General features: G+C 40.0%; 1 protein-coding gene across 1 annotated transcript in view; it reads right to left on the bottom strand.

Annotated features, from left to right (window-relative positions):
- The window catches only part of ARID4A (AT-rich interaction domain 4A), a gene marked incomplete at both ends in the record, with an annotated part of 82,992 nt that extends 62,450 nt beyond the window's left edge, over window positions 1-20,542 (bottom strand). The window contains 6 exons of the mRNA XM_080707156.1: window positions 338-432; window positions 523-602; window positions 14,120-14,210; window positions 16,374-16,439; window positions 19,706-19,816; window positions 20,525-20,542. Of these exons, the coding sequence (XP_080563282.1) occupies window positions 338-432; window positions 523-602; window positions 14,120-14,210; window positions 16,374-16,439; window positions 19,706-19,816; window positions 20,525-20,542 (461 nt within the window). The remainder of the gene's footprint in view (window positions 1-337; window positions 433-522; window positions 603-14,119; window positions 14,211-16,373; window positions 16,440-19,705; window positions 19,817-20,524) is intronic.
- Window positions 20,543-23,936: the final 3,394 nt, after the last annotated feature.

The raw sequence follows: 23,936 nt of genomic DNA, 5'->3' as shown, positions 1-23,936 counted from the left end.
GAATCTGTGATCCTCTCATTTTAACTTCTCAAGTACTGGTATTATAGGTGTGTACCACCACACCTGACTATTCTTACAGTTTCTTGAATGTAAATTGTTTCTGAAATAGACCTTGTTAAAGTAACCTAAAATAAAAGTGGCCATCTTGAAAATGGAGTTGTAACAATTCTTGGCAAAGTAGTAAGAATAATTAAGAATATGGTCTTCTCAGGGCAAAATTTCTATATATAGATACAAGATGCTGAGGAAAGGTCACCCAATCAAATTTGGCTGTTCTGTAAAATTCACCTATTAATGCTATGGTAACTGTAATTATGGTAACGTATGAAAAACTCACACAGGAAGTGAGGACCTCCTTCCTCTGTTAGTCTTCTTTGCAATTACCGGAGTTCCAAAATGCTCTGGATTTGTTAATGGAAGCTGGTCCAGTGTCTGGGTCAAAAACAGAGGAATTAAATTTGCATTTTCGCTCTAGGTTAATAACTAATGTTCAATCCAAAAAGCCCATCCCCATCATCCTACCTCACTCTCCGCAAAATGCCTCTCTCCTTTCAGACAAAGTGATGTGCGTCTCAATGTTCTTTCATCACCATCATCAAACACTAAAATAAATAAAAGGTATCAAAGAATGTATACACATATTTCAATAAAAATCTAATTGAAAGGAATTGTATTGTTGCTGTTTACTTAAGAGCTTTTTTGCATCCCCAGTACTGCAATAAACAAACAAACAAATAAATAAAAGCCAGATATGGTGGCGCACACTTGTAATCCCAGCCATTCGGGAGGTGGAAACAGGAGGATTGCAATTCATGGACAGCCTCAGCTTCTTAGCGAGGTCCTTCGCAACTCAGTGAGACCCTGTTTCAAATAATAAAAAGACTAAAAAATAGGACTGAGGGTGTAGCTCAGAAGTACAATGCCCCTGGGGTTCCACAAAAAAATAAAAGTTTAAGAAATGGGGTGAGGAATTTAACAATTTATTATGAAAATTCTCCATATAACTATATTACTGATAATTTTATAGGCTTGATCTTTCAGAATTTATTTTGATTTTAGCATCTAACATTAATAAAAAAATGGAGTTATGAAGCAGGAAAATGAGAATATAAGATCAATCAACAGAATCAAATTTATAAACAGAATATTTTCCATAGTGTTTTTTTTATTTTATTTTATTTTTTTTGCGGTACTGGGGATGGAACCCCAGGGCATTCTACCTCTGAGCTACACCCCCAGCCCTATTTTTTAGTCTTTCTGTTACTTTTGAAACAGGGTCTCACTAAGTTGCAAAGGGCCTCGTTAAGTACCTGAGGCTGTCCACAAATCGCGATCCTCATGTCTCAGCCTCCCCCATGCTGGGATTACAAATATGTGCCACCACACCTGGCTTCCATGGTGTTTTACATTAGCCAATAGCAGCATTAAAATCAAAATATTCTGATGAAAAATCCCAACAATTTATTTTTCTTAGTTCTTGTTTTTTAAATAATCACTTTGAAATAAAAGCAGATATTTAAAGAGAAAAATTCATTTCACTTCAACATACTTTATCATGGATCAAATAATGTAAAAGACAAAGGGATTTCTCAAGGAGGGTTATGGTATAACTACTGCATAATTTTACACAAGAACCTTTCTAACTTGCCAGCATGGTGGCGCACACTTGTTGTCCCAGTACTTGGGAGGCTGAGACAGGAGGATCACAGGTTCACGGCCAGCCTCAGCTACTTACTCAGGCCCTGTGCCACTTAGTGAGACCCTGTTTCAAAAATAAATAAATAAATAAATAAATAAATAAATAAATACAGACTAAAAAGTAAAGCCTGGGGTGTAGCTCAGAAGTAGAATACTGCTGGGTTCAACCCCCAGTACCACACACACACACACACACACACACACACACACTTCCAACTTTAAGTAAAAGAAGAGAAATAAAGATTTTTGAATTTAAAAAACTACACAAATATATATTTGTGTACCACACACATTTAAGTAATGTAACTTTAAAAGATTTTCTGAAGGACATGGAAAATGCAAAAACATATTAGACTTATTTATTTAGTGTGTGTGGTACTGGGGGTTGAACCCAGGATCATTCTACCTCTAAACTACATCCCCATATCTATTTTATCTTTTATTTGGAAACAAGGTCTCACTAAGCTAAGAACCTGAGATCCTCCTAAACTTGAGATCTTCCTGTCTCAACCTCCCATGTACCAGGATTACAAGCATGTGACAACATACCTGGCTTCCCTAACGGATTTATTAATCCTGATATAAATGGTTACCAAAACCATGAAAAAGTTATATCAATAGAAAGCCTCCTTCCTTAACTTCCATGTTAAAAGTATCATCTAAATAAACCAAAAAATTTAGCCAGACATGGTGACACATGCTTGTAATCCCAGCATTTGGGAGGCTGAGAACAGAGGATCGTGGTTCACGGCCAGCCTCAGCTTAGTGAGGCCTTCTGCAACTTAGCGAGACCCTGTTTCAAAAATAAAGAATAAAAAATATGGCAGAGGATGTAGATCGGAGACCACATGCCCCTGGGTTCCATCCCCACACCTGCAAAACAAACAAACAAACAAAAAAAGTAAGCAGGGGAGACTTTAGCATTGTGGTAAGAATGAAATGATTAACTATTATCTATAGTAAATTTAGCTCTTCAGTTCAGCTTTATAGTAAAACATGCTAAGAAAATATAAGTTTATTATTATTATAATAGATATAAATTATAAAGTCTACTTAGAGAAAAATGGCAAAACTAAGAGTCACATAATAACACTAATCACACTAAACATACAAAATATTGTTAATTTAAACAAATATACAAAATGCTAGCCCTAATCCATTAGAATTTAAAGAAACTGAGAACATCAGGATCTAATAAATTACTAAATACAAAGATCAATCTATTATCATAACAATGATTGATCCTGAAGGATTATAAAAATAATAAGTTAATTTTACTTAAAGATCCAAATGGCCGGGCGTGGTGGTGCACGCTTGTAATACCAGCATTCACTTATAATTCCAGCATTCAGGAGGCTGAGACCAGAGAATCGCAGTTCGCGGACAGCCTCAGCTACTTAGTGAGACCCTCTGCAACTCAGTGAGACCCTGTTTCAAAATAAAGAATAAAAAATAGGGCAGGGGGTATAACTTAAAGGTCAAATGCTCCTGGGTTCCATCCCTATGCAAAGAACCTCACTAAGTAGTTAAGGCTGTCTGCAAACCGTGAACAGCCTCCCAAATGCTGGGATTTACAAGTATGCGTCACAACGCCCAGCTATTTCTGCAACTCAGTGAGACCCTGTTTCAAAATAAAGAATAAAATATAGGGCTGGGGGTGTAGCTCAGAGGTAGAATGCCCTTGGTTCCAACCCCAGTACCACAAAAAAATAGTAACTATCATGATTGTTATACTTTTAAACAGCAGTTATAATTAACAGAATGTTTCATATAACAGAGTAAAAATTTAAATATTAAAATTGTATGTATACCCTAATAAAGCCAATACTTTCTGTTTAAAAAGTTATTTTACACAATTGACAAATAAAAATAGTATATAGTTATAGCATACAACATGATGATTAAAAATAGTTACACATTGCTGGGCGTGGTGGCGCATGATGTAATCCCCGCACTTGGGAGGCAGAGACAGGAGGATCACACAGGTTCGAAGCCAGCCTCAGCTACTTAGTGAGGCTCTCAGTAACTTAGTGAGACCTTGTTTCCAAAAATAGGTCTGGGAGTATAGCCCAGAGGTAGAAAGCCTCTGGGTTCCACCCCCAGTACCACATACACACAAAAAAAGTAAAAATAGTTACACATGCATTGGAATGGCTAAATCAAGATAATTAACATCTGCATTACCTTACATACTTGTGTGTGTGTGTGTGTGTGTGTATTAAAATGTACTCTTGCACAATAGATTTCTTTAACTTATTCTTTTTTTTGTGTGTGTGGTACTGGGGGGTAGAACCCAGGAGCTTTCTACTACTGGGCTACACTCCAGCCCTATTTTTTAATTTATTTGGAAACAGGATCTCACTGAGTTGCTGAGAGACTAAGTAGCTGAGGCTGGCTTCGAACCTGTGCAATCTTGTCTCAGCCTCCCAAGCACTAGGATTACAAGCATGTGCCACCATGCCCGGCTTTAACTTATTCTTAAGTGAAAATCTGTATTAATCAACATCTCCCTAATTCCTCACTCCCCGCCCCACAAGCACTTTAACCCCCGGTAACGCCAGTAACATCTCTACGCCCAGTAACCACCATTCTACTCCCTTCTCTGAGCCTGGCCTTTTAGATTCTTCATGTAAATAAGTTCATGTGGTATTTATCTTTCTGCATCTGGTGTATTTCACTTAGCATCACATCTTCCATGTTCATCCATGTTGTCACAAATGACAGGATTTCCTTCTTCTGAAAGGCTGGATAACATTCCATTGTGAATATATAGCACATTTTCTTTAGTCATCTGTTCATGAAGTCTTTGGTTGAGTTCACATCTTGGCTAATATAAATAATGCTGTAATGAATATTGGCACAAAAATAGCTCTTGGCCACACTGGTTTCTTTCTTTTTTTCTTTTTTGGTGGTACTGGGGGTGGAACCCAGGGGCTTTTCTACCTCTGGGCTATACTCCCAGACCTATTTTCTATTTTATTTAGAAACAGGGTCTCATTAAGTTGCTGAGAGCCTCACTAAGTAGCTGAGGCTGGCTTCGAACCTGTGCGATCCTCCTGTCTCAGCCTTCCAAGCGCTGGGATTACAAGTGTGTGCCACCATGCCCAGCTTCAAACTGGTTTCATTTTGCTTGGTATATATACCCAGAAGTGAGACTGCTGATCAGACAAAAGCCCTATTTTTCATTTTTAAGAAATCTCTATATTGTGTCCTTAATGACTATACTAATTTACACATCCACCAACAGCATTTTGAGGGTTTCTTTTTCTCCATATCCTTAGCAGTTTTCACTGTCCTTTGTCTTTTTGGTAATGGCCATTCTAACAATCGTAAAGTGATACCTCACCATGATTTTAACTGACATTTCCCTGATGATTAATATGTGGAGCATTTTTTCATGTAGTCATGCATTAATTAACGACAGGAATATGGATATGCTCTGGGATTCACTGTCAGGTGTCTTGGTTTTTCAATGCCATGATGAAATATCTGAGAAAAACAACTTAGAGGAGGAAAGATTTACTTTGGCTCATAGTTTTACAGGTCTCTATCCATGGTCAGCTGCCTTCAAGACAGCAACATCATGGCAGAAGGGCGTGGTTGAGGAAAGCTGCGTCACCTCATGGCAGTCAGGAAGCAGAGAGAAAGAGAGGAAGGGCCTGAGGACATGTCTCCTCAGATCCACCAGTTCATTGAGCTAGGAATCCCTCAGGACATTAGATTAATCCACTGATGGGTCAGAGCCCTCATGACCTGACCACTTCCCCTCTGGACCTTATAGCACTGGAGCCCAAGCCTTCAACACATGAGCCTTTGGGGGACACACCTGATCCAAACTGTCACATGTGATTTCATCCTTGTGGGAACATCAGAGTGTGTACACACACACCTGGAGGGTATAGCTTACTACACACACACAGTACATAAGACAGTCTCTTATATAACTTGTACAGAATGTTACTGTACTGAATACTGCAGGTTCATGTAATAATCGTTTAAAACAAATCCACTGTAAAGCTGCACAAAAATATTTTTTTGTATTACATCCTCATTTTAAAGCTTTTTCCTATTTTTAAACTTTGTTAAAAACTAAGACATAGCCAGGCATGGTGGCACACACCTGTAATCCCAGTACTTGGAAGGCTGAGAAAGAAGGATGGAAAGCCAACCTTGACAACTTAGTGAGGCTCTCAGCAACCTAGTGAGACCCTGTTTTCAAATAAGATGTAAAATCAGGCTGGGGATCTAGGTTTGAGGTAGAGTACATCTGGATTCTATCTCTATGCCACAAAAAAAAAAAAAGATAAAAAATAAAACTAAGACATAAACACATATTAGTGTAGTAGTCTAGATAGGGTCAAGACCATCAATAGCACCATCTTCTACCTCTACATCTTGTCCCACAGGAAAGTACTCAGGGGCAGTAATACACAAAATGTTATCATCTCCTATATTATAACTAGGCTTCCTTCTAGAATCATTCCTGAAAAACCTCCCTGAGACTGTTTTATAGATAATTTTTTTCATAAGAAAATGTACATTCTAAAATACTGATAAATATTATAGCAAATACATAGGACAGTAGCACAGTCACTGTCATTACCAAGTATTACGTATTACATATAAATGTATGTGCTATACTTTTATATAATTGCCAGCACTGGTTTGTTTACACCAGCATCATCACAAGCATATGAGTAATATGTTGCATTGCACTAAGCAGGAAGTTACTAGGTGATGGGCATTGCTCAGCTCCACCATAATCTTATGGGATAACCATCATGTATGTGGTCAATCGTTAAAATACCACTATGTAGTACATGACTGTATCTACTGGTCATGTGTGTGTCTTCTCTTGAGAAATGTCTACTTAGGTTTCAGATTAGTTTTAAAAATTCATGAGGTAATAAGCTTATAGAGAGAAAAGGCTTAATTTGGCTCACGTTTTTGGAGGTTGCAGTCCATGACTGGTTGGCATGTTGCTTTGGGGCCTGTAACGAGGCAGCACATCATGGCAGCATAGCAAAGCCATTCACCTCACAGCCAGAATGTGAAAAAGAGAAAGAAGGAGGGACCAGCGTCTCAATGACTGCTTCAAGGACATAACCCCCAAAGGCTGGAAGGCCCAGCCTCTTGAAGGTTTCAATGCCTCCCAATTGTGCCACAGGCTATAGACCAATTATTTGACCAAGGGCCTTGGGCAGCACTTATCCAAACCATAGCAGGTCTTGCCAGGCGTGGTGGCGCACGCTTGTAATCCCAGCATTCGGGAGGCTGAGACTGGAGGATCATGGTTCGCGGACAGCCTCAGCTACTAAGTGAGGCCCTCTGCAACTCGGTGAGACCCGGTTTCAAAACAAATTAAAAATAAGGCAGGGGCTGTAGCTCGGAGGTCAAATGACCCTGTGTTCCATCCCCAGATCCGTTAAAAAAAAAACAAAAAAAAAAAACAGAGCAGGTTCTCTGTCCATTGTTTAAATGTGTTATTTGTTTTCTTGCTATTGTGTTGTTTGAGTTTCTTATATATTTTGGATATTCACTCCTTATCAGATGTACAGTTTGCAAATATATTCTCTCACTCCTTCAGTTGTCTCTTCACTCTGCTGACTGATTCCTTGGCTATGTAGAAGCATCTTATTTTGATAAAATACTATGTATCTATTTTTGCTTTTGTTGACTGAATTAGTATATTTTCTTTACTATTAAAAAATAAAAACCTTGAAGCTGAGGTTTATTTAGCTCACAGTTTTGGAGGCTGAAAGTTTAAGCTCAGCCAGCTCCATAAGTTCAGCCTCTGTGATGAGGGCCCAATAGCAGATGGCACCATGACAGGTACGTATGAAAGACAAAAACCAGAAAGGGATGCAGGGGCCACACTCACTCTCTTATAACAAGCTTTCTCCCAGGAACTAACTTAGGACCTTACAAGAACTACAACTGATCCCTTCCAAAGGTATTGTCCCCAGTGACCTCAACATCTCCCACTTGGCCCCTCCTCTTAAAGGCTCACACCCACTCTCACATTTCTACAACCAGAAACAAGCTTTCAAAACATGAAACACTGGGAGACCAACCACATCCAAATCAAAGCCCTGTGCTTTGGGGATTATTATTATTATCATCATAAACACACAGCCCAGATGAATGTCATGGAGCTTCAAACAATGTTTTTTATAGTAACTTTACAATTTCTTTGTAAGTCCTTCCTTCCTTCCCTCCCTTCGTGTGTGTGGTACTGAGATTGAACCAAGTGTTCTATTGCTAAGCTACAACCCAACCCTATTTTAATTTTTTGAATCAGGGTCTCACTGTGTTATCATGTACTGTCCTCAAATTTTTAATCTTCTGGCCTCAACCTCCCAAGGACTGGGATTATAGAGTACACCACTGCACCCAGCTACAATTTCAAGTCTTATGTCTTTAATCAATTTTCAGTTGCTTTTGTATATGGTATGAGATAAGGCTCTAATTCTATTCTCCTTCATATCCAGTTTTCTCAACATGACTTACTGAAGGGATTGTCCTTTCTCCATTGTGTGTTTTTGGTAACTCTGCTGAAAATCACCTGATTAACCTCAAATGCACATATTTATTTCTAGGCTTTCTATTCTGTTCTTTTGTTAAATGTGCCTTTTTATATGAGCACCATACTATTTTTTTATAACAGCTTCATAAAATATTTTGAAATCAGAAACTGTGATGTCTTCAATTTTGTTCAAGATTACTTTATCTCCAACAGTTCTGTTACTCATGGAGTCATCTGTGATAACTCTATAAGTCCCTTGCAGCTTCACAAGTCTAGAAACTTAAAAAATCAATACTCAAATATATAATTAACTTTTGAAAATTAGGGAAGTACTAAATCCTAAGGTAGTCATTTAGACAATGAGTTAAGGCCTAACACAAAACTGAATAATTTCTCTGATGCTTAGTATGCTTCCTTGATGATTTTCTAGACAGTGAAAAAAAAATCACTAGGTTTTTAAAAAATTTGTGATTGAATTTGATTGTAATAATATTTGTTGTAAGAGGGTTTGACTACACACCTTACAAGTCTATGGCACATTTTACAAAATCCAGTCAATTCACCAGTTTAATCTAATGATCCTTTACTCAGTTCTTTATTAATTAGAAATTCCATAAAATCTGATATAACAAATGTTCTAAGGCACAAAAAATTCTTAAAAAGTATTTGTTATAAAATATACTAATGTAAATGAAAGAATAGATCTTAGTATTAATGATGTATGTGTTTGCACATTTTCTATGTGGGTTGCTGACATTTTCTTCCTTTACATTTTCTTAATGCAATGTGCTATTTTTATACTATTAAAAAAATAGAACACATTCAAAATGTCATATCAACACTTTGTATTTACTAGGAGTTAGTGGCAATGAGATATGAATCCTAATCTCAACTTTAACATATTTTGAATGATTGGAGAGATTTCAGTTACATATATCACAGATTCCTTATCTTTCACGCAACTGTCAAATTAATAAATTTTGGTAAGAAGCAGTTTTAAAACAGAGAAAATATTTTTAGTGTCCCCAAAAACAAACCAAAAAAAATCTCTATGAGCTGGGGCTACTTAGTGTTCAACATTATAGGGCAAGGTGTTATTAAACTTTTTATATTAGAATCATATTAGAACCATAATCTCTTTCAGATTGGTTATTCAGCTATAAGAGAAGAGAAATACATACATTACATAAGGAATTAATACCACTGACTCTAACGATAACTTTAGGTCATTAATGATCTTAAATCCTATTTTATCTGAACCAGCAATGTGGTATCCTCTTTTTTTTTTCATTTTAATACTGCAACGTAACTTCGGGGATCTCCTTAAATCAAAAAGGTCACAAAAGGGCCAGCCATGGTGGCAAATGCCTGTAATCCAAGTATCTGGGAGACTGAAAAGGAAGATCTCAGGTTTAAGGCCAGTCTCAGCAACTCAGCAAGACCCTGTTTCAAAATAAAAAGGGCTGAAGGTATAGCTTAAATGTAGAATGCTCCTGGGTCCAATCCCCAGTATCAAAAAGAAAAAAGGAAAAAAGTTATAAAGACCATTAATATTTTGTATAATCTCCTGATATAAAATACTATGATAGGAATTAGAAATGACAAAAACTTTCAGAAAAAAGCAATTAAACCCAATGAGAGCTGGGCGTAGTGGTGCACACTTGTAATCCCAGTACCTGGGAGGCTGAAAAAGGATTGCAAGTTCCCAGCCAGCCTCAACTACTTATTGAACATACCCGCAACTTAGTGACACCCTGTTTCAAAATAAAAAGTAGGGCTGGGGGTACAGCTTGGAGGTAGAATGCCCCTGGGTTCAACCCCAGTGTAGAAAAACGAAAACAAAACAATGAGTAGTAGGTAGATAAAAGATAAGTTCAGAAATTCAATAAAAGATAAATTCTGAAAGCTCGTGAACTGATTACACATTTCAGTTTGTCATTTTTTAAGCCAACTATGAAGCTCATTATACTTTGATCACAAACTACTTAGAATCTGTCAATACCCAAATATTACTTATAGCACAATAATACACTGAATGTACTTAAGGAAACAGTACCTCTCAAAATCCTAAATCTTTATAGAGCAATCTCATTCATGAACTTCTTTTTTTTTTTTTTTTTTTTGGTGGTACTGGGGTTCCTGGAAGCCCTTCTTCCTCCGGGCTACACTCCCAGACCTATTTTTATATTTTTGAAACAGGGTCTCTTACGCCAGTGCGGCTGGCTTCGAACATGCGCGATCCTCCTGTCTCCGCCTCCCAAGCGTGGGGATTACAGGCATGCGCCACCACGCCCGGCCTCATTCATGAACTTCTTCATGCAAAAATCTTTAATACTTTTTATATGTATGTGAAGCTGGGAACCCAACTCAGCTTCACTCAGCTTGCCTTATATGTACGAGGCAAGTACTCTACCATTGAGCGATAGTCCAAACCCATTTAATATTTTAAATTTTCCTCCCAAATAAGTATCTGTTTCTCTACATGCAGTCTATTTTCTTCTTTTGTGTGTGTGTCCATGTTTATGTGGTATTGGGGGTTGAACTTGGGGCTTCTACCTCTGAGCTACACCCCAAACCCTATTATATTTTTTCATTTTGAAACAGGCTCTCATTAAGTTCTGGGGGCCTTGCTAAATTGCTGAGGCTGGCCTTGAATCTGCAATTCTCCTGTCTCAGCCTCCAGTGTGCTGGGTTAATAAGTGGTACCACCACACCAAGTTATGCAGTCTATTTGTATTAACTGTGTATTACCTGCATCAGAATCATGTAATGTGCTTATAAAAGTATATAAACAACAACAAAAGAATAGAACTTGCACTGCCACCCTAGACGTACTAAATTGTAGAGGTTTGGGGTTTTCAATTCCCTTTCTTTTTTAAATATATTTTGGTACCAGGGGTTGAACCCAAGGGCATACTACCTCCAAGCTTTACTCCCACTCTTTTTTTTTTTTTTTTTTTAAATAGGGTCTTGCTAAATTCCTAAGGCAGATCTCAAACCTATAATTCTCCAGTCTCAGCCTCTGCTTTAAGTCCCCCCAACCTTTTTTTTTTCCAGTACTGTGGATGGAACCCAGGGACATTCTATGTCCGAGCTACACCCCAGCCCTATTTTTTTAGTCTGTGTGTGTGTGTTGTACTGGGGGTGGAACTCAGGGGCCACCTATCTTAGGGCTACACTCCCAGAACTATTTTACACTTTACTTGGAAACAGGGTCTCACTAAGTTCCTGAGAGCCTCACTAAGTAGCTGAGGCTGGCTTCAAACCAGCATGATCCTCCTGTCTCAGCCTCCCAAGTACTGATATTATAAGCATGCACCACCATGCCTAGCTCCACATTTTTTATTTTTATTTTTATTTTTTTTTTTGCGGTACAGGAGATGGAACCCAGGGGCATTCTAGCTACAAGCTACACTCCCAGCCCTATTTTTTCAGTCTTTATTTTGAAAAAGGGCTCACTGAGTTGCAAAGGGCCTAAGTAGCTGAGGATGTCCGGGAATCGCAATCTTCCTGTCTCTGCCTCCTGAATGCTGGGATTACAAGCATAAGCCACCATGCCTGGTTTCCACATCTATTCTTGATACCTGGATTCTCTACAATTTAAATTCTAAGAGACCAAGAGTTCGAAACTAAGAATTATAAGATATCTTCTGTAATTACCCAACCCAACATAGAAAATCACCATAGAGAATGCTAAGCTGCAACTAGTTTTCAGAGGACAGAGATGACTCTTCATAATTAAAAGATTGTTCTGGGATGCAGAAATCCAGAATGGGAAAACCTGAAAAACTGCTTCTAGAGAGTATGAGCAACATATCAATCACTAAAGCTCCACAAGTTATCTGAGTGCAATGACAATAGGAGTGCAGTGACAATGACTATAGGAAGCAGTATCAGTATTTGAATATGCATCCTATAACCTTACATGATCCTACACACACAAGCCCTGTAAATCTTACAAGTGTCTCGCTTAATATAGCAAAATATATGTACTTAATCTCTACGAGTTAACATTCAGTTTATTTTTTAAATCTCTAACAACTATCAACAGCCACAACTAAGATGACTAACCATATGTCACTCAGAATGATGGCACCATTGTGCACCAACAACTTCTAGATGGTACAAGGAAAATCAAAGACGTTAGGAAAAAAACGTTACCCAGAGCAAATTGATACTGCTAGTAGAAGCCACAGAATAAGACACAGGAAATACAGTTTTAAGCGAAGCATGTTCTTCAAGCTTTGAGCATCAAACAGAAATCAAAGATTGTTACTCAAAGCAAAAATCAAGTAAACCTAACAGGTCTTTTTTTTTCTTTGGACAAGGAAATTACAACACTATAATTACACTACTTATACAATGGTATAAATATAAAAACCAAAAAGCTATAGCTATGTAATATAAAACCAAGGATTGGGTGTAATCCACAGGACTGTGTAGCCTGAAGTACTAAGAAGAGATTTGGAAATGTTACCTATCAGTATTCTTATCAGCATAATGACAGCAACTATTTAAGTATGGCTTTTAAGTTTTAATTTACATGTATTACGACACTTGTTGCTTCTCCCTAAAGGTTTTTAAAGTCAATATAACCTTACACATAGAATGTAAAGAATGCACAATTCACATTGATGACATTTTTTTTTTGAGACAGGGTCTTGTGTTGCCCGTGCTAGACTCAAACTCCTATGCTCAAGTGATCCTCCTTCTTTGACACTGTGAGTAGCTGGGACCCCATAGGCTTTGTTGAAAGCTTCTAATAAGAGAGTCTATTCTTTTAATTTTATTAATAAAAAACTAAGCTACAATCATCTAGGCTTGAGTTTATTCTGTTCAATTTTTTTGTTGTTGTTGGGTATTAGGGATTGAACCCAGGGACATTCTACATCTGAACTACACCCCAAGCCCTATTTTATTTTTCATTTTGAAACAGGTCTAAGTTGCTGAGGGCCTAAGTTAATGAGGGTAGCTAAAAACCTGCGATCCTCCCATCTCAGTAATTTATTTTTAGTTTGTATATTCTGTGGTAACACCTACAATGCCCTTATAAAAGAGAGGAGGTAATAGCATTTATGCAATCTTAATTACAATTCCAAAAAAAGTGAAAAGGTTTGATTACTTATAATACTGCTCAACTGACTTTTCTTATAGAAGAAAATAATCATATAATTTTTTTGGTGGGTGGGGGGTACTGGGGATAGAACCCAGAAGCTTTCTACCTCCAGGCTACAATCCCAGATCGCAGACATATTTTTGTTTTGTTTTGTTTTAATTTGCAAGGTCTCACTAAGTTGCTGAGAGCCTCACTAAGTAGCTGAGGCTGGCTTCGAACCTGCAAGATCCTCCTGTCTCAGCCTCCCAAGTACTGGAATTACAAGCATGCACCACCACACCCAGCTCTAATTTAATTTTTTGAATAAAAATATCAAGCTGGGTGTGGTGGCACACATTTGTAATCCCAGGATTTAGGAGGCTGAAACTGGAGGATTGTGGTTCACAGACAGCCTCAGCTACTAAGTGAGGCACTCCACAACTTAGTGAGACCCTGTTTAAAAATGAAGAATAAAAAGTAGGGCAGGGGGTGTAATTCGAAGGTTGAATGCCTCTGGGTTCCATCCCCAGACCCACAAAATAATAAAAATAAAAAATATTAAAATATCAAAGTAACCTGAAACAGAAGTACATTCTTGAATGAGACAACTTAAATGGCTGAGTTATAAGGTAACTATTTTTCTTAACAGCAGGGCATCATTAAAATATTAGCCAGCTATAGGCAGTAAATTGAAAGGATGAATGGTTCTTTTGCCAATACAATGCTTCAGTGTACTCACAAAATAGAGGTATATGCAACCTCCAAATCAAATTTATGTATTAAATTACTTAACTACTTACCCACGGTATACCAACTAGCATCTGTCAACTTGCTGATAATAGCTTCCTGAAAGGATCCATCAGATGTCCTCGTTTCAACAATAGCTCCAACCTAAAACATGAAACCCAAATTTCCTTACCAAATTTAAGCAAACAAACGAATCAACTCCCACTAACTATATGATCTGGGTTAAGAAAAATAATACTTAGGGTGACTTCTCCTTGCTCTGGCTTACACTTTTATCATGCACAGTGCTTGTATCTTCACTATGTTATTTGAGCCCCAGAGCACTCTGGTATAAGTGAGTTATTATTACCCCTTTACTCCTAACTTTACCAACTGAAAATTGTGGCTCAGAGGGGAAATTATTAGCATAGAGTCCAGAATGAGAACACAATCTTTTTTTTTGTAGTGCTGGGGACTTAACTCAGGGGCATTCTACCTCTGAGCTACACCCCAGCCCTCTTTTTTATTCTTTATTTTGAAACAGGGTTTCACTGAGTTGCAAAGGGCAGTAGCTGAGGTTGGCCACGAACTGCGATCCTCCTCTCTCAGTCTCCCAAATACTGGGATTACGAGCGTGCGCCACCACGCCTGGCGAGAACATAGTCTCTTAAGTCCAGCTCCACAGCTTTTTCACCATAACACACTGTCTTCAAGAATATTAAATATAAGAAGCATAACATCATCAGACAAACAAATGGCTTTAATTTTCTTTTATAGAAATATTGAATATTGAGCCAGGCACGGTGTTGCATGCTTATAATCCCAGTACTTGGGAAGGTGAGGAGACAGGAGGATCTGGGTTCACTGCCAGCTTCAATTACTTAGAGAGGCCCTTCGCAACTTAGTGAGACCCTGTTTCAAAATAAAGAATAAAAAATTGGGCTGGGGGTGTAGCACGGAGGTAGAATGCACCTAGGTTCCATTCCTAGCTCCACACATAAAAATAAAGAAATACTTAATGTTGGTTGGGCATGGTGGCACAATCATATATCCCCAGTACTTCAGAGACTAAGAAGGTTTAAGGCCAGAATGCCTTAATTTAGTGAGTCCTTGTTCAAAATAAAAAATGAAGTAGGGCAGTGGCATGTAGCTCAGAGGTAGGATGTCCCTGGGTTCAATCCTTGGACTTGGACACACCTCCACACCCCTACACACAAAATGTAATACTGAATATTGGATTTGATATAATATTTAAGGGACTCTTTGAATAAAGGTTCACCTGGAGACAGAGGGATGAACCAATGACCTTTTTTCAGTTTCCAAACCTTTGTATATCAATTTTTTTTTTGACAGTACTAGGAATGGAAGTCAAGGGCATTCTACCTCTGAGCCACACCCCCAGCCCTATTTATAATTTATTTTAAACAGGGTCGGTCTCACTGAGTTGTAAAGGGCCTCACTAAATAGCTGAGGTTTTCTTCAAACGGTAATCCTCCTTTCTCAGCCTACCAAATGTTGGGATTACAAGTGTGCACCACCATGCCCAGCTTGTATATCAGATATTAACCAACATGATACTTTGACATAGATTACATAAACAAATGGCCAGATATAGATGGGAAACAACACTATAGGTAATTAAACTGAATTATGAAATGAACAAATGAACATAGTTTATTTAGTAAATCAAAATACCAGAAGATTCAAGCTTATGATATTTATCAGGTATCATATAACTTAGCAGGCATCAATGTAAAAAACAAAGTAAGATATTTGGTCCAAGAATTCAAAATAAAGGGTGGGTGAAAACTTAACATATATGTATATGTATGTATATGTATGTATGTATGTATATATATATATATATATATATATATATATATACTCAATTGCCTACCCTACTGTAAGATGATTGATTTTCTTAAAGATAAAGTCAGTGTAGTATCATAGTTCATACTAACCATACAAATACCTCATTTGTATTTTTATTTTCTATTTAATATTCTCTTTTCTTTTTTTTAAAGTTAATGCAATTTCCCGCCGGGCGTGGTGGCGCACACTTGTAATCCCCGGGCTTGGGAGGCAGAGACAGGAGGATCGCGCAGGTTCGAAGCCAGCTGTACTGGCTTAAGAGACCCTGTTTCCAAATAAAAATAATATAAAATAGGTCTGGGAGTGTAGCCCAGAGATAGAAGGGTTTCCAGGAACCCCACTACGACCAAAAAAATAAAAATAAATAAAAATAAATAAAATAAAGTTAATGCAATAATGTAAAATGGTATAAATCTAATTCATTATTTTAGATTTTAAACTGAACCACATACGTACTCTTAGAGGACCCTTTACTTGGTCATCTTGCACCAATTGTGTAGTATTATCCTGTTTCAGGAGTACCTGGAAAAACAATTTTGCACAATGATTTTAAGTTTTGTGCATGCTACTTTTAAAGCAATATACTTATGGTAACACTATAACAAGGACATCTTTAATGCATGCTTCTTAGCACCCTGTGGTCACCTCTGGTATAACAGTCATCACAGTGTCTTATTTATGTTTCTTGTCTCTTGTCAATCATGAGTTCCTTGAGGGTCAGAGCCTCCTTCATTATTATAGCCCCAAGCAGATAGCAAGCATCAATTGCATACTATCCGCGTTTAATAACTGACTTTAGTGCATTTTAGCAATAGGTCATAAAAGGCTCTGATTGTCACCATGTATTTAAAAAAAAAAAGTACCAGCCAGGTATGGTGACAAATGCCTGTAATTCCAGTATTTAGGAGGCTGAGACTGGAGGAATGCAGGTTCAAGGCCACTTCAGCAACTTAAGGAAACACTCAGCAATTTAGTGAGATCCTGTTTAAAAAAATAAAAATAAAAATAAGCCGGGCATGCTGTCCCATGCTTGTAATCCCAGCATCTGGGAGCCTCAGATAATTAGTGAAACGCCCTCGCAATTCAGTGAAACCCTGTTTCAAAATAAGGAATAAAAAAATGGGGCTGGGGGTGTAGCTTGAAGGTAATATGCCCCTGGGTTCAATCCCCAATATTGCAAATAAATAAATTAAATTAAATGTAGGCCTGGAGGTAGACTGCACCTGGCTTCAATCCCTAGTACTAAACATGAATACATAAAATAAAGAAATGTTAAAAGTATCAAATTTTGAGTGGAGTATGGTGGCACATGCTTGTAATCCCAGTACTTGAGAGGCTGAGACTGGAGGATTGCGGGCTAGTGGCCAGCCTCAGCTACTTAGTGAGGCATTCACAATTCAGTGAGACCGTTTCAAAATAATGAATAAAAAATAGGGCTGGAAATGTAATTTGGAGATAGAATGCCCCTGAATTCAATCCCTAGTACCACACACACACAAAAAAAAAAAAGTACCAAATTTTATTTCCTACTTAAAGCCAGAGCTCTTTTGGTTCTTAACTCCATATAATAATTATGATATACCATTCAGTTACAGACCAGTGACACTTTCTAATCCTTCTTTTTCCTTACATGTCCATAATAAAGAAGTTATCCAAATAAGTAAATTCAAATTTTAGGTAATGTATATATAATGAAATCCTTTAAAACAATCACTGCACTGATTTTTAGTAAATAGCCAAAAATTTACCTCCAAAAGTAAAAATTGCTGAAGACTCACAAATATTTAGTAATCAAACCTTATATAACATATATGGTCAAAAAGCTGTATAAAAAACTGGGCATGGTGGCACATGCTTGTAATCCCAGGACTAGGGAAACTGAGACAACAGGATTACAGGTTCACAGCCAGCCTCAGCTATTAGTGAGGCTCTCCGAAATTCTGTGAGACCCTGTTACAAAATAAAAAAACAAAAAATAGGGCTGGGGGTGTAGCTCAGAAATAAAATGCCCCTGGATTCCATCCACAGTACCACAAAAGAAGGAGGAGGAGGAGAAGTTGGAGGAGGAGGAGGAGGAGGAGGAGGAGGAGGAGGAGGAGGAGGCGGCGGCGGCGGCGGAGGCTGCGGCGGCAATGTCGTCGTCTCTTGAAGAGAATTTTCATCAAGAGATCAGTATTTATTATTTTGTGTGTGTGGTACTAGGGATTAAACTCAGAGGCATTCTACCTCTGAGCTACACCCCCAATCCTATTTAATTTTTATCTGGAAACAGGGTTTTGTAAGTTGATGCGAGCCTCACTGAGTTGCTGAGGCTGTCTTCAAACCTACGATCCTCCTGTCTCATCCTCCCAAGTACTGGGATTACAAGCATGCACCATCACTTCAGCTCAGATCAAAGTTTAAACAAAGCTTTTAAAATAATCATGGATATGGGGAAAGGCAAAATGACTGATGGTGCATGTTTGTCTCTACCATCTTGTACTCCATAAAAATGTATAACTATAATGCAGCAATAAAAAATGAAAAAAAACCACGGATAAATCTATTTATCTACTACATAAGTCTCACTCTGATTCAGTGAGTCTCAACGTTTAACGTGCATCAGAAACATTCCAACTGTGTGTTAAAGTACAATTACCAAACCTTATCCCTAGAGTGTCTCATTTGCAATGTCAGCAAGGGACCTGAGAATCTGCACTGTAAACAAGTTCCCAGGTCAGGCTAATGCTGCTGGTCTGGGAACTCCTCTTTGAGAATCACTGCTCTAGTTCATTCATACATTCAACAAATTTTGAAAGCCCACTACATACTAGGAACTACTGTAGGTGCTGGGATTAGAACAAGTCAGATAGTTCTTCCTTTTGTGGTGCTGATTCTAGTAGGTAAACATCATCTATGCAGATGAAAAAAAGCAAACTGGAAGCTGCAGGTACAGCACGATCCAATAATAAGACAATGATGCTGTGACAGGCACAGCACAATCTGGAAGACCACAAATCTCCTTTAAAAAATGTTGTTTTTAAGCTTATTTCTTTTTTTAATTTTTTTGTTTTTGATCCTGGGGATTGAACCCAGGGTATTGCATATGCAAAGCAAGCACTTTACACTGAGCTACATCCCAGCCCTCAAATCTCTTTAGAGTGTTATCAGAGGACTTTCGTTAACTGTATTTTATAGCTCTATGATATTAAAAATTTTTACAAAAGCGGGGATTATTTTTGTATCCAACAAAGACTGGTAAAAATTATGTCCATATAAGAAAAATCAGTAAAAGATGACAAAAGAGTTATTTCTGAGAGGTATGCTATGGATAACAATCCATCTGTACTTTTCTGTATTCTGAAATATTATACAACAATGCAAAAACTTTATTCACTGGTCATAAAAGCATCTTGAAAAGCCAACTTTGTGAATCATTTTTAATGCTGTTTGAAAATAATTCCCTGTGTTGTTCTTTTTAATCACTGAAATGTCACTACCTAATATATTAAGAAAGGGGAGCAAACTGATGGTAGCCTAAGTTAGTATGTTGCTACAACAAGAAAGCTCCAAACGACAGGCATGTCATGAGCATGGGCTTTGATGGAAATATTTTGAAATAACTTATTTCGAGTTCTATATTTCTTAATAGGTTTTTTATATAAGTATAGTATATAATAGTGCTTTCATATAGTATTGATTCAATCAATAAAATATTGATCTGCAGTCTTCCCCTCCAGGTTAGAGAACTCTAATTTCTTTGAGTTAGTAAAACTGTTACATGGAAAACGTGTATGCATATATTTTACCTTAACTTTCACCAGCCTTTTCACAGTTTTAATCTTTGCCTCACAGAAGGCCCCTCGGTACTTGGCACTGACATCAGTTCCCACTGTCAGGTAGGCAGGCTCATCCGCCGCCTGATGAAAGGAACAGAAAACTGTGAATACATCACTACTTTTCTTTTTCCCAACTCCAACCTTGAGTAGCAGTAGCATTAAAAAGTTCAATATTTAAAATAATTAGAACATTAAAATTACTTATTAATATCATTATTGAAAAATACCTCTAAAGCAAATTACTTTATTAGCAACACTTTATTTTATACATGCATTGCTTGATACCATAAAATGTTTTAAAGCTGTAACTGGAAATTACTAGTAAAGAAATATAATAATGCTTTTTTCAAGGTACAAAATATTAAAACAAGCTCTACAATTTGTATAAAAAATAAAAATCTAAGAAAAAAACAAAAAATATATTCATATTAAATGTCTCATAAAACTTTGTTATTTAATTATGACCTGACAATTCCATTACTAAACTAAAATGAATATTAATATTAAAACTAATGCTGACTTCATAATTGTTTATTGATACAGCTACATAAAGCCAGTATCATTTTGGATATAGTATTACCTATGTTGATAAGAAAGGAGGCCAACCCTTTTGGAAAATTCATTGGCTAAAAGATACATTTGAAAGCTTAAGTCTGGATTCAGCTGATAATTACAAATATAAACTGATAGCTCAAGACTGTAGCCATATCTAGTTTACCACACTATTTTTAAAAAAACTTTTTAAAAATTTTTAAAAATTAAAAATCAACTTTACTAACAAATGACTACTTTTAGCAAATGGCCATGAATGGAATATTACTTTGAAAGATATGAGAAATTTCATTCTACCATTCATTTTAAACTTGACAGCAACTATCTCAGTCTGTCATTTTCCCTTTTTCAAAAGATATATGCATTCATACAAGTTCAATTAAACATCACTAAATGCAAAGGTAACCGGATACACTTTATTTACACATTTTTAAGTAGAATGCAATTGATTTTCCAGTAAGTTTCCCCAAGTAATCTTAAAGGATGGATGTGTCACCTTGAGAAAATGGGAAAGTAAAATAAAGTCTGGAAATTGCTATGTTTTAGAGTTTAATATAATGAACAGTAAATAAGACAAAGAATTAAAAACTGAAGACAAATATGTGGAACAGATAAGTATCTGACCAGAAACCTTCAGTGGCTACAGTACTTCACCATGTTAGGAGACGTTCCTTACCTTTTAAATATCCACATATTGAATTTTGCAATATTAGGCTTCATCAGAAGAATATTCGTATGTATGTGTGTGTGTGTGTACGCACACACACACATTTAGGATGACTATCTGCTTTAAAATATTTAGTATAACGCCTAAACTAAGTATAACGCCTAAACTAAAACTAAACATTATTTGTTTGAATTCAACCTCAAATTCTATAACCACAGAGGAAATTATGATCTCCTTTACCCAATCCACATATTCTTTCTCTTAGAAAATCGCATTCGCAATGGGGAAGAAAAAAAATTTTTCAAAAAATTCCCCAAAGAGCCAAAGCAGGACAAAAGCTTTACTTCTGCAAAGGTTGCTGCCAACACAGGAAGTGTTTAAAAATACTAGCCGAATGGACAACAATTGAAAGGCTGCACCAGCCTTTCCAAAGTGCTGCTACAGAGAGAGCCGAACTAACTGCATTTAGACACACACATTTCTCACCCGTTCACATGTCCTCGTTTCCCGAAAGTGCTGCTTAGTGGAGAAATCAATCTTAAGTAACAAAAAGATGACATTCCAAGGCACCGGCCTCGGGACTGGCAGCGTCGAGGGCGGGCGGTTCGCAAGAGTAGACTGCGCTTACCTTCATCTTTACTGGCGATCTGTGGGGTTCCAGCTCAACGAGTTATCTTCGCCGTCGCTGGGGTGGGCAAAGGCAGGCACAGAATCCGTCAGCAGCGAGGAGCGACACAAGAAAAGAAAGTAAACAAACGCCAGCCGGGAGGGGCAGGACCCTCAGCAGCCAAAGGACAAGACCCCCTGGGAGGGCATCCTGGACGCCGGAGGCGAGGGGGCAGCGGAAAGCCCGAGCGCGCCAAAGGGCAGCCCGCTCCGCCCCGGGCTCGCCCGCGGCCCACCGCGCCCCCGCCGCGCCGGCCGCTCCGCCCGGAATGCCCAACTCCGAGCTCAGGACAGATCGCCCTGGGAAAGGGCAGGGCGCCGCCCGGGCTCCTCCGGGTCCCCAGGGGGGCGGCCGCCGAGCCGCCCCTCCGCTGCCCCCCGGACACCCCGACTTGGGCACGCGCCCCGCCTCCGCCGCTCGGCCCCCTTGGCCCGCCCCGGCCCGCGGTGGCGGCAGCGGAGTGTCACGGCGCCATTGCTCTCCCTCCTTCGCTCTGCACCATGTCAGGAAGGAGAAGCGCTCCTTCACCCAAGGGGTAGGGGCGGCGGCCTGCGGACCCCGGCCGCCAGCGCCGCCCGCGGAGCCCCGGGCGGGAGAGGGGCTGGGGGCGGGGAGGAGGAGGGAGGCGGCCGGGACGGGGTGTGGGAGGGGAGGGGAGCCGCACCGCCGCAGCCGCCGCCTCCTCCCGCGCCCGCCTCAACTTTTTGTACAGCCCGGAGAGGTGCCGACCCCCGTCCCCGGGTCCGGCCGCGGACTCCCCGGGGCAGGTCGAGCCGCGGAGTTGGGGGCCGGCTCCCCGAAGCAACCGGCTCCGCGCCGCGCGGAAGCAAACTTAGCGGCGCGGTCAGCCCACAGCCATTTTCCCGGGGAAGCCGCCGAGGAGGCGACTGCGGCGGCGGTTCCTGCAGTTGCCGCCGCCGCTCCCGGACCTGCCACTTCTGCGCTCGCAGCGCCGCTGGTCTAGCATCCTCCTCCCTACCTCCAAAGCTTCCAACTGCACCGGGACCCCGGGCGGCAGCAGCAGCTGCTACTGCCGCTTCGTCCATTCAGGACCCCCGCTCCCCTTCTCCCCACCTACCTGCTGCGGGTGAAGTGCGCGCTGTCAGCTCTCTAGTCCTCCGCCCCCGAGACCGCCGTGGGCCCCCGTCCGGGCAGCACCACTCCGGGCCGCGGCGGCAGTTCCTGCGCCGGGATCCCCACTCGCCCCGATTTACTGCCACAATCCACCAAATAACAAGCTGTTGAGCAGACTCGCTTCTACACGAACTCCTATTGGCTGCTCATGACGCCCAAGAGCTTCGGATTGGAGCTCGCTACCTGCCGTTCTCATTGGATGTAGCTCTCAAACTTCACGGATTGGTGCGGAAAACAGCAGGTAGGATATCTTCCACTTCTGATTGGTTATCTCCGAAGAGCGACATGATTGGAGTATCGGGGATTGAGTAAGCAAGGCCTGAGAAATGATTGGCAGAAACGACTCCGGATGTGCTTGACTGAGCAGCGATTGGTGAATTGAGGGGTCAGGAAGAGCAGTTCGGCACGAGGATTGGCGGTGGAGTGTCCCATGGAAACGGAACCCAGACCTGCAGCCAGGCGCTTGCCGGGGGCGGGGCACGATCTTTCCAAGGCGCCTGCGCTAAACTGGCTTCTGGGCGCCATTTTGTCCCGGCAGCGGTGGCCGCAGCTTGATCGCTTTTTATGTTTCTGGCGTGAAGGGAGCGGAGTCCTTATCCGGTAGATTTATTTTAGTATGGCGCCGGTATACCTTTCGCTCCGGACAGCATCCAGGGAAGGTCAGAGGAGTCGCAGAGCTGTCAAACAGGTGAATTGGGGGCTATAGTCATCCGATGGACTAGGGGATGGCGCAGCTTGAGCGGCACCGGCACCGGAAGTGAAGCGGCCTCAGGCGGCCATGGCCGAAAGTAAGTTTCCCTGCTGGGTGCGGAGTGGGGCGGGCCGAAAGGGGGCGAGGCTTCCTCTCCCGCCGAGAGAGAGAGGCTGAGGAGGCTGGCATCCTTCTCGCAGGTGATCTCTGTGGCAGAGAGGCTTCTGGATTCGGCTTCTCCGAGCAGTTTTTCCTCCCTTTGGAAGTGCTGTCCAGGGAGGTGCCAGATCCTGCACCCGGCGACCGCGCTGCGGGGCAGAGGTGTTTCCGCGTGCTCCTTACGCAGCGAAGCCGTGAGGATAGGGGAAAGCTCAGGCTTCGGGAATGGCAAGGAATCTACTTGCTAGCACAGACGCAGCTCCTGTAACCTTAGACAAGCCTCTGTTTCACACTGCACGAGAAGCTAGCAGTGTTTCTGCAGGGAACGAAA

This window comes from Muscardinus avellanarius (genome assembly GCF_963383645.1).
Source record: "Muscardinus avellanarius genome assembly, chromosome: 12".
Classification (NCBI taxonomy): domain Eukaryota; kingdom Metazoa; phylum Chordata; class Mammalia; order Rodentia; family Gliridae; genus Muscardinus; species Muscardinus avellanarius.
The sequence above is the reverse complement of the archived record's forward strand: the minus strand, read 5'-3'. Positions and strand labels throughout refer to the sequence as shown.